This window comes from Aethalodelphis obliquidens, unplaced genomic scaffold (genome assembly GCF_003676395.1).
Source record: "Aethalodelphis obliquidens isolate GAN/ISIS:26980383/991018 unplaced genomic scaffold, ASM367639v1 scaffold57, whole genome shotgun sequence".
NCBI lineage: Eukaryota > Metazoa > Chordata > Mammalia > Artiodactyla > Delphinidae > Aethalodelphis > Aethalodelphis obliquidens.
The window spans coordinates 8086142-8098354 of NW_020838001.1; the positions used below are offsets into that span (position 1 = coordinate 8086142).

Below are 12213 nucleotides of genomic sequence, written 5' to 3' on the forward strand. Positions count from 1 at the left end.
TCCCCCAATTGTTGGCTTCACATCCTGCCAACTGAGTTGACGTTTGGGGTAGGAGAGGATTCTCAAACCACTGGGACGATGGAGAAGAAAGGACCCCTTCTGGGATACTGTAACACAGACTAAGGTTTTGCCTTGAGTTACATTCGGTCTATTTTTTTACGTTAAAGTAAAGTAAGGGGACAATTCCCAGATGTTCTTAATTCTCATTTATACAGCAGTGTGGTAGATCTCATTGGCTTTTACCTTCATGCCTAGGACAGTGTTTTTCTTTTCCTCAATTGGTTGTTCTGTCATCCCAAAAGATAGGAAAACAGGGCCATTAAAATTGACCAGCCAGAGTCCATCAGTGAACCCTGTTGCATGATTATGGGAGGTGTGATACTCATCCTCCTTGATCTCAGCGTGACCTAAGACAGAAAAAAGGCATCCAAGCAAATTCAAGGATAAAACGTTATCTTCTAGTTTTGCTCTTAAAAAAAAAAATACAGTGGTTACCAATTCTGGTTAACTCCTCCTTTCATTTCTTTGTATGTCAATTTTCCTTCCTATAAAAAGAATCTGCTTAGTTTCAAAGAGGAAAGGCTGACATTAATCAATGAAGTAAGTTTATTATTATAAATAACGAGGGGGTCAGCGTTTCTTTGCTGAATCTGAATTTTTTTTTCTTGACTTAATCACATGCGGTTCCTCAGAATAAAACCTTTTCACACGACCTGCAAACGTTGGACATGACACATGTACACAGAGCAGGACATTGTTTTAGAATGTCTTTGCCACGCCCAGAAACGTTCCCCTCCCCACTCAGGTTTGCTCAATGCCCACCCTCTCCGCAAGGCAGCTAAAACATTAGCAGCTACCTCCCAGGGTTCATAAGCTTATGCCACACATTCATTGTTTTCTGGCTCTTGGTACAATGTTTCCATCTTACTAACACGTCCCCTCTCCCACCCTCAAATGTGAAAATGATGAAAACTTCTTGTGGAAGAAGGTAAGGTCATCTGATATGCAATCTCCAAATCTAATACATTAGAATTTCATGGGTAGGGTTGCCAGATAAATAACAAGTACCCAGTTAAATTCAAATCTCAGATACACAGCAAATAATCTTTGAGTATAAATCTAAGTATGTCCCAGGCAATATTTGGGACATCCTTAGGCAAAAAACTTATTCTTTGTTGATCTGAAATTCAGATTTAACAGGACATCCTATAGTCTCACTGTTATTTGCTAAATCTGGCAGCCCTACTCAGGGGATTGTCTCCAAAAAACATGGATAGAATTTTCGTAGTCTCCTCCGTAATGGAGACAAAGAGCATGAATTCAGTTGATGCTGGCAGAACACCATGTGGGGCACTTCTCTGGGAAGCAAGGAGATGAGTAGGCAGGGAAAGGATGACTAATGGGTGTGTGTGACTCCACAGCCCTGTAAGGAGGGGGTGGGTGGACGGAAACATGACATGGCAGGGTGCTATGTGGGTAGCTCTCTGTGGTCCCTCTCGTAAAATTAATTTGTTATTTATTTAATGCCTGTTTTGAGCCAGACACTGGGTCTGATGGGTGGTAGGAGTGTAATGGTGACTAAGACATAACAGCTCTTGCCTTCACAGAACTCATACTCTGGCCAGAGAAATGCATACTCAACAGTTACACAGATATATTCGTTATATTTTATTACTATACATATGATAGAGTCATGTCCTTGTCATGTTTTTCAAAGATCTCAGGGTATCTTCCCAGGGCAAAGAGAATTGGCCATTTCCCAACAAAACCGATCAGTATAGATGTGTTCCTCAACCTTTTTCGCATTATCACCCCCCCACCATGAAGCTTCTTTAGATATTTTCTCCCTAATTGCCCTTCTCCCCATGGAATTTTAGTACAACAGCTACACTGTTTATCTGTTGATGTACCGTGGCCCTTAGTAGGGCCATAGGCAATATAAACATCTAAAAATTGCCCATAACGCACCGCCCCAAGAACAAGGGCAATCTCACCCCCCAACTTTCCCCCACGTGGAGTTAAGATTGCCGTGGCTGAGAATGCATATGCCGTAGACGGTTCCATCCCCTGATGGGCACAACAGCACATGGAGTGGGGAGACCTTGGTCTGTTGGAAGCAGTGTAGACAGAGTAGCTATTCAGAGTCTGGGTTTGGGTATCAGACTCCCTGGATTCAGATGCCAACTCTGTCGCCTTATAAGTGCAATCACAGGCAAGTTATTTAACCACCTGGGACCAAAATTTCCCTAACAATAAAATGGACATAACAATTAATTCCTTCCTCATAGGACTGTTGTTAGAACATTCAGTTGCTTAAAACAGTGCCTGGCACTGGTACCTTTTATTGTCACTATTAAATCAGAGTTAAAAGTTGGCCATCTCTGTGCCTAGTCTCCTTGGACCCTAGTCCCTCTTCCAGAGGCTGAGAGAGAAAGGAGGCTGAGGGGAACAAAAGGAAAGGGTCAAACCAGCCAAACCAGAGGCGTGTGATGGGCTAAGCAAACTAGACCTGTCCTGGCTAGAAGTCTAGAACTCCAGAACTAGCTTTTTTTGGTAACCCCCACGTGGCTTTGGCTGGGTAGGCTGAGCACATACGCAGGGGTGTCCAGGAGCTGGTTAGGTAACGCGGCGTCTCTAAGTATAGAAAGCAAAGCAGCAGAATTTAAATCAAAGCAGTGTGGAGCAATGGAGCATCTGCTGTAATGACGTGAGCAGAACGGACGGTTTACTTAAGCCAACAAGAACCCTTTCTTAGAGATAGAAGTGAGGTCAGCCTCACCCCGCCCCCAGATTCTTGGCCTAACATGGACCCCTTGAGCAAGTGGGGATTTTCCCAAGAAAGCAGAAGGGGAGTTGATGTTGGGGACCACGCGTGGCCACTCCTTTCCTTCCTGCTTCCATCACGGCTCTCTGATGCTTTCCGAGGGCGCTGAGAGCACGCTGTCCGCTGTGCCTGGTGTGCTTCTCCTCCCTCCTGCAGCTAATTTCTAGTCACCCTTCAGGTCAGGACACAGCATCCCTTTCTCTATCAAGCCTTCCTGATTGCCATGATGGATCTAATTCCCTAGTTTAGCCTTTTTTTTTTTTAGCACCAAATCCTTCTCTCCACCCCACAGCACTTATCATAGTTGAAATTTTACATACATTTGTGGAATTATTTGTTTGGTGTCTCTCTCTCTCTCTATGAGGACATGTAACCCCAGCACTCAGTACCCATCGCAGGTCATAGAAGGCAGTCGATGCATTTTTTATGAGTACATGAATAAATCATAGTACTTTCCTCCTGTTTTCTGGAAAAGCAAGCAAGCTAGTTGGTGGAGGGCACTTCCCCTTCAACCAGTGCTTGTTAATTTAATTACCATTTAGAGCTAAAACAGCACCAGGTGTCCGAGACCATTTGGAACATGCATAAATGCAGAACCGTCTGAGCTCAGCCATTTTGATTGCACTGTTGATACAAGGCAGAGGTTATTTTAAACCCTAGCATTATGCGGTTTTATACATTTTTAAATGGAACTGGGATTATTCCAGGATCACCTATCACAAAAGTCATTTCTATACATTGGCCCTGTAGCTCCTGATTCGAACATAGAATCTGTTCAATAAATGACTCCCTCCTAGTATCAAAGAAGTCAGCACAGAAGATACTGTCTTACATCAGATAGTAAAGTTCACATTATTTGTGAACTCCCTTTGGAGGGGCAACGTGCAGTGTGGAAAGAGCACCAGATAGGAGCCGGAAGTCTGGATCTGAGACCAGACTGTGGCCCTGGTTAGTGTAGGGCAGATCGTAGACCTCAATTTCCCCATCCATGAAAATTCGGGCATTCGATTAGGTGGTCTCTAAGACTCTTTCCAACATCAAAAATACTCTGAAACGTCCTGAATTTTTCCACACCCTGTTTCTACTGCCAGATTTTTTTTTTCTTTTATTCAGAAAATGTAGTCAAAGATCTGACCTCCCTGGGAATTTAAAGGGTTGTGTCACAAGTCCCTGGACCAAGGATCATTAAAATGAAGATGCTTAAGATGACGAGGTTAGGTCAGGTGAGCCCAGTGTTAAAAATTTTAATGCAATGTTCACTCACGTCGAGGTAAATGGAGACTGTAAGTCTCCTAACTCTTCCTTTGTCCCATGAGTCGGGAGGTGGCAGAGCATGGAAGTAACAGCCCAGTCACTGAAGAGATCAGATGTCCCGGAAGTGGACCTCAGCCTGGCCGCTCGGAGTGGGGAGAGATGGGGGGCGGTGGCATGGAGAGAAGGTGGGGGAGAGCAAGAGAATAGGGACTGAGTGAATAGCATTTGGAGTTTTGTATCAATGACAATCCATCCAGTCCCATCTAATTTAGATGTTGAGGCTGCATCTGAAAGTGAAGAAATGGGGCTTGTGGATGCTGTTCAAGCTCAAACCTCTTCCCTGAGTTCCTTACACAAACTCTATAGACTATAGATCTCTAGATCTTTATAGACTAAACTTTGTAGACTATAGATCACTATAGTAATCTCTAAAGCAGAGTGTGAGAGGAAAACTTCAGCACTTCTCTTTGGAAGTATATTTATTGGAACCCATCTTTCATTTCAAATTTGGATTAGTAAAACAATACATCTTTATCATGTAAACAAATACGTGTGTATTGGAGGTGCATGTTCAGACTATTTTTACTGCCATGACCATGGTCGAAAGAAGACCAGGGTCCTCAACATGACCTAACATTCTAACAGCCAAGTGCCTCTTCCAATCACTTTGAGTCCTAATGCGTTACTTACATAAACATGTTACATGATGGTTCTATATATTTTTTTTTCTGCAAAAGGAATATATCTTGATCTTTTTCCAAGATTTTAACACAAATCCACATCCATGTAGCATATTTGGAAAATACAGAAAATTATGAAGAAGACACTTAACTTGCATAACCCCAGTCCATATTTGTAAAAAAGAGATCTTTTGCTTTTGAAATCCTGAGATCATTTTAATTTTTTTGAACTCTTACAGGGTGCCGAAAAGTCACCCACCACTTCAGCCGACCTCAAGTCAGACAAAGGCAATGTTACGCCCCAGGAGCCCCAAGGGGCTGCCAAGAATTCTACATCCACTGAAATAGCAAAGGAAGGTGCCAAGGAAAAGGGGGGCCCCACCTCTCTGCCTCTGGGCAAACTGTTCTGGAAAAAGGTAAGTCCTAGTTTCAAGATTTGGAGAGTCCTTGGGGCCAGGATGACTTGAGATATGGTTTCTATTGGGCCAACGGATGTATTCAGCAATGCATAGAGTTTCTTTTTCTCCAGAATGACTCATCTTGCCATTGAGTTGAAGACTTGTAGCTCACCCCCGGGAAAAATGAAATACCTATCGCGTTAGAAGCATGTGTTTTGTGGGAAAGAAAAGGAAGTGAACAAGTCGAATTTTTCATTCTTGGAATTAATCCGGTTCATGACAGAGGGTTTATGGTATTTCGTGATTTCATTTTCTTTCTAAAATGGTGGGTTACATGAAGGTTATGCCCCCACCAGCAGTATAAGGGAGCACATTATCCTACACCCTTGACAACAGCGTTTTATCAAACTTCTTAATACTCGCCAGTCTTACAGAGTGAAAAATGGTACTCAAGTGTAATTTTAAATTATGTATAGTTTGTGAATGAGGTAGGGTGCCTTTTTTTTTTTTTTTTTTTGCGGTACACGGGCCTCTCACTGTTGTGGCCTCTCCCGTTGCGGAGCACAGGCTCCGGACGCGCAGGCTCAGAGGCCATGGCTCACGGGCCCAGCCGCTCAGCGGCATGTGGGATCCTCCCGGACCGGGTCACGAACCCGTGTCCCCTGCATCGGCAGGCGGACTCTCAACCACTGCGCCACCAGGGAAGCCCAGGGTGCCTTTTTTTTATCTGTGTTAAGAACCATTAATGTTTTTCTGTGAATTGTTTATTCATAAGTTTTGCCCATTTCCTAAAACTGGGATCGTTGGGTAGATTGTTCCTTTCATCACAGCACAGTATTTCTCTTTGTCCCCTTAACAGCTTGGGGCTGTTAGTATATTTATTTAACATCAATGCTGTTTTGCTCACAGTACATCTTTGGCCATTCTTGTATCTTCAGTCTTCCTTAGATTTAAGACTTGTGAATATATTTTTAGTTCCAGAACAAACAAACGAAACTAATAAAATGTGGGTTACTCTGGTTTCCTCCTGGCTTTCTCTGAGCTCTCCCAGCCTGGCGAGATGAACCGCCTCTGGGCTCTCTGCCCCTCCTACCCCAGCCAGATGGAAGCAGCCATCAGCAGCCCCAAGGTCTCCATCTCCTTGGTTGTCAACCAGTTCACCACCAGGGCAAGCCCACAAGATGCTCTGTGAGAGGAGAATTCAAACCGCTGTCTGAATTCTTTTCCCTTGAGAATTAAGGTGCCAAGTAAGGAAATGAGGTGGGTAGGGCTGAGCAATTCTGAGAGCTATTCCCTGATCTCATTGCTGAGCAAACCTCAGCTGCCAGACAGGTGCAGAACTCTTGCCTGTTTTAAATGTGGCCAAAAGATGAGCGAGAAGTCAGGGATGGGGCAGGGGGAGGTGGTGGGGGCAGGTGTAAGATAGAACTGGAAAAATCTAACTTAGCCGTTTCAACAAAACATCCATGCCACTTGGCACGCAATGCAAGGAAGGTGATAAATACAGATGCCGCTGTGCTGTTAGTTTATGCTCTTGTCCAGAATCCAGCTGGATTTCTGAAATGTTCTCCTGTTTGTTTTCTGTTGTACAGAAATCTCCCTTCTAGGTTCTGCCCAGAACACAAACTCTTAATACTTAATGAAAACTTGGGATGATGTCACTTGGCATTCTGTTCGAATCCTCCTTCTTCACCAGTCTGTTTTTACAAAAATATTTTATCAGCAATATAATGAAGGGGAAAATTTCCAAGAAAGTTACATCCATATATTGGTGGCAAGGGGGAGACTTAAGTGACTCATATTCAAATATTTTTACTTAAATAGCCATATATACATATATTCAAAGTGTATTAGGAAAAATAAAACTAGCACATTAAAGTCAAGATTTAACATATTTTGGTCAAGGTGAGACTATATAGATTTAGTTTAAAAAGGTAATGCAATTAAAAGGAAAGTGTTATGTAATTAATGGTACGGATAATAAGTAAATAACGGTAAATCGGGGTCCTCCAGGAAGCGGACACTAAGACAGAATTGATGTGCAGGAGATGTATCGGAGGAAACCGACTGTGGAGGATAAAGGGAAGGGGGCAGGAGTGGATGGCGAGAGGCTGCAGACCACAGCGAGGGGCTGACACCTCTGTGCAGGGAGAGGGGGAAGGAGGAGAGGGTTGGAAAGACCTCAGGGTGGCTGTGGTGCTGAGCTGGGCGGGAGGTATCCCCCAGAGCAGAGCGTGCCCCGGGGGGAGTCCTGCATTGGGCAGGACCAGCCCAGCACCCTCTGTGCTCAGTCGTTTCCGGGGAGCAGCGAGATCTCAGCGGTAGCAGATGCTGAAGGCGTGACAATCGAAGCCTACCTTTCTTGCAGGGAAATCTGACCAGCACACGGCCACGGCTGCCACAGATGGTGCGTACAATGTGGCAGAACTATACTGGAGGTCAGCAAACGACTGAAGTTGGAGGAACACTGATGCAGGGTTAAAAGCTTAGAGTCAGACAGATCCCACTCTGAGTCCCAGTCCACATCCATGAGCCTCAGTTTCCTCATTTGTGAAATGCAAATGATAATAGTACCCATGCCATGGAAATGAGCGAGGATTAAATTTTAAAAGGCCAGTAAACGCCTCCCCGCCACCGTCACCACCACCGCGGTTCACACAACAGCGTCTGATGAGTGGTCCGTCCTCCTTCCGTCATTTATGCTCAGAGGGCTGGGACACTAACATGTCCACTTCTGCATCTTTCTGTGCCATCCAGTCTGTGGGGGCTTCTAAACTTCACATGCTTTCTCTTTCCTTATCTTTGGCATCTATAAGGGATGTGTTGGTTCCTCTCTGAAATTCCGGCTCTTTCCATTGAAAATAAAAGTCAGGACCACTGGGCATTCATCTATTCATTTATTTCAGTCTCACTGGTTTTTCACCATTATCTGACTTTTATTTCTTTAGTAGATCATAAAAACAGTGAGGTTAAGAGAAACTAAAAACCAAGTCTCCTGTAAATCTTGTCTTTCCTTCTTTCACCCAATCTGAAAGACTAGATTATATGGAAGTGAAAAAGGGGAGAGTCACTCATTCAGCAGTGGTTCTTTGTGCTAATTTTTTTTGGGGGGGGGGTGTGCGTGCTACGTTTTAGGCATTGAAAAAATATCAGTGAGCAGATTGCTGTCCTCTGGTAGCTTACATTCTCATGAAGGAACTTATTTCTAGTAGGAAACAAAATGAAAGTCTTTGTTTTCTTTTCTTTAGATTAGAATAAGCTTTGGCTATAAAACCATTCTGGTAAAAATTTTGAAAAACAAACAAAGGGAAACACCAGAAAATGCTGATATTTCCACTAACTAACCCTAAGCTCGCTTTCTTCTCTTTTAATTGAAAAGCTTTTAAACAAACACATTTTGAAGTTTGCAATTATGAACATCAGAAATGAATTTTTCCCCTAACAGGCTGTCAGTATGAAACTATGCATTATTTTGATTTATAGTCTTGATTGCTAAAGTAGTTCTTATTATAAACAAAAACAAAAATAAGCTTTGAGAAAATTAATTTCAAATTATGTTGTGCTTGCCAGAAAATGTTTAAATCCAGTTATATGGCCTAACTGCGCCCTTGATTGTTCAGGGTTAACTGGAATACCATTTGCTCTGTGACCTCACAAAAGTTATTTACTCTGTTTGGGTTTCTTTTTCCTCCTCTGTTGAGTAAAAAGATCGGAGTAGATTATCTTAAAAAATCTTGGGGATGGCGAGTTTGCGTAACAGTCAGAATCAGAAAGGTGGGACTATGTAACCTTGGGCAAATTACTTGATCACTCAGAGCCTTTATTTTCTCATCTGTAAAATAGGCACTGTGTTTATCTCACAGTGTTGTTATGAGAATCCAATCATTTACATGGAGAGCATCTGAGACATACTAAGGGCTCAGTGAACGGTGTTACCCTCATTTCTTCAAGTATGACATCGCTGGTTATGATCTGAAAAGCCACGTGGGGCTTCAAGTGCCAATAGCACCCGAGGTACAAAACAAGTCTAAGACATATTTGCTACCATCAAAACCTTGAAATCCACTTGGAGGAACAGGATATACACGCATGCATGCACGCGTGCGTGTGTATGTGTATGTGCCTGCACACAATTAGTAAATGATACATTTGGAGCACCTTCAAAACAGCCTTTTTCCTGATTTCCTTTGGGAGAGACAAATGATGAAGTAGAAAAATAATGTGAGTTCTGAAGCCAAAGAGACACATGGTCAAATCTCGGCTCTGAGGGTTGCTGGCTGTCTGAATGTGAGCAGAGACTTACACCCTCCAAGCCTCACTTTCCTCAGCTCTGAAAGTAGGAGGTGGTACCTACCTTCATGATTTGGGGGAGAACTGAGTTGGAAAATGAATGCAAAGTGAGTGGCATTCAGTGAGTGAATTACAAAACAGTCAGGTGTGGAATCCAGTGTTAATCCGTGGAATACAGCTTAAAAACGCTGCGGCTGATTAGACAAGGGAGCAGTCAGTGTAGGTCAAAACAGACTAAGAGAACTTAAAAACTCCTTTGACTCATCTGGGTTATTTCAAATACAGAATCCTGTGTGTGATCCCAGAATCCATGGGGATCCTGGTTTAGAAAGCCCGGCACAGGGCTGGACAATTATGGAAGCACTTGAAAGATGGGATGAAGTATCCAGCCTTGATAGAAAAAGTCTTAGGTCCACCGTGAAATCAGTGAACTCAGAACAGCCGTCACGTGATCCAAATGGTGCTTCTGGAAGACTTGGTAGCAATGGGGTGTCTTCTGGCTTAAGTGCTACCATGTGACAGCATTTTAAAGAAACATTCCTTTAAGAATTGAAATGCGCTGTTTAAAGGAGAGGAGCTCTTGTTAATCACGTTTATATGATAAGTACATATGCTATTTAGATCCTTATTCTTGGCAATATAAATGTCCAGACAAGATCCTTTAGATTTCAAACTGGATTTTTGTTGTTGTTGTTAATGAGATTGGACAATTTTTAGACTCGCCAGATAACAGCCAGATGTCCAGTTTATTGAAAAAGATTGAAGTGTTCCTGGTTTTGAGATTTGAATGAGAATCCCACGCTCTGTGTGTTTCCTGACCAGCCCCACACCTTATCATGCTCCTCTGGCTGAAGGACTTGAGAACCTAATAAATGCCTCTGGTCTGCAGAAATCGACCTTGCACTTTACAATCATTCTCTCTCATTCGCTTTGAAGTGAGTTGCTGTGCCGTCCGATTTTCCTTCCTGTCTCTGAAATTCCTTTCCCAAACATATTCCCAGTGTGGAAGATTTAGTCTTCTCTCCTCCTCCTTAGAGATCACCCATCACGGCGTACTCGCTGGCAGTGGAAATGATGAATCGGAATCTGGTTCTGCTGGGTCCTCAGCTCACAGGCTTTCTGCTGTGTGGAAAAGATGAGGAGAAAAGGAAGAAGTTGTCCGATGTCTTTGTCTGTAGTTGTGTCTTGAATGTGGAAACCATCCTGGTTACAGATACACATTAAATGTGAGATCCAGGATGTCAGCTTTGAAGGAGAATTAGAGACACACCTCAAACGTCAAAGGGAGGTATTGTTTTAGAATAAGAGCAAAATGTAATAGGTATTGGAGCAGAGGCCTAGAAATTAGGGGAGATCTCCTTCCATTTTGAAGACTGACGTGGAATACTAACGTGAAAACTTAACCTGCTGCCTGACGCAGAGCCCAATAATGTGGGTTGTTATCATTATTATTATCTTTGATAGTATTACTGCTTTTCTTCAGTTCTGTAGTGTCGCATCTAAGGCATGTTCACAAGATGGGTAGATGCAAGCCAACAAAGGATATTTATTAGAGGATCAAAACCACATGCAAGACGCTGTCTTTGGGACGGCCTCTGGAATCTGGCCTCAGGCCTGTTTATTCAGATTCTTTATTTGTAACTTGGTCAATAAACTGTGAAGGGCATTTGTCAAGTTTACAGGCTGGGTGGGCTCATTAATGCAATCCAAAATATAAACAATATAACAAAATATAAACAATAAGGATCTCAAAATACTGGCACAATGGGCTGAAGTTAGGATGTCCTGGGATTTTTGTTTTACGAAGGTCAGTGTGCCACTTATCCTGTAGGGAGCAGATCATCACGATTTTAACTGAGACCCACACCATCCTGTACCCCATTCCAATGCTGGAACCCAGTATAACCTAAGAGCAACATTAAAAATGTCTGCTCCTAAGGGATTCAGGAGCAAACGTATATCTGAGATAGATATAAGGAAATTTTGAAAGCAACATGGAATTAGTCAAGAAAAGTTTTTTTTAATATATTTTATTGAAGTATAGTTGATTTCCAATGTTGTGTTAATTTCTGCTGTACAACAAAGTGATTCAGTTATACATATATACACATTCTTTATCATATTCTTTTCCATTATGGTTTATCACAGGATATTAAGTATATTTCCCTGTGCTATACAGTAGGACTTTGTTGTTTATCCATTCTCTATATAATAGTTTGCATCTGCTAATTCCAAATTCCCAGTCCATCCCTCCCTCACTCCCTTTCCCCCTTGGCAACCACAAGTCTCTTCTCTATGTCTGTGAGTCTATCTGTTTTGTTGATAAGTTCATTTCTGTCATATTTTAGACTCCACAGAAGAGTGATGTATGGTATTTGTCTTTCTCTTTCTGACTTACTTCATGTAGTATGATCATTTCAGGGTCCATCCATGTTGCTGCAAATGGCATTATTTCATTCTTTTTTATGGCTGCGTAGTATTCCATTGCATACATATATGTACCACATCTTCTTTATCCATTCCTCTGTCGATGGGCATTTAGGCTGTTTCCATGTCTTGGCTATTGTGAACAGTGCTGCTATGAACATAGCGGGGCATGTATCTTTTTGAATTATAGCTTTGTCCACATATATGCCCAGGAGTAGGATTGCTGGATCGTATGGCAACTCTATTTTTAGTTCTGTGAGGAACCTCCATACTGTTTTCCATAGTGGCTGCACCAATTTACATTCCCATCAACAATGTAGGAGGGTTCCCTAAGAAAAGT

At 42.6% G+C, this 12213-nt stretch overlaps 1 protein-coding gene across 1 annotated transcript in view; it reads left to right on the plus strand.

Moving 5' to 3' along the window:
* The window catches only part of BCAS1 (brain enriched myelin associated protein 1), a 106951-nt gene that overhangs the window by 64685 nt on the left and 30053 nt on the right, over positions 1 to 12213 (plus strand). Inside the window, exon 7 of the mRNA XM_027086956.1 lies at positions 4998 to 5174. Within this exon, the coding sequence (XP_026942757.1) occupies positions 4998 to 5174 (177 nt within the window). The remainder of the gene's footprint in view (positions 1 to 4997; positions 5175 to 12213) is intronic.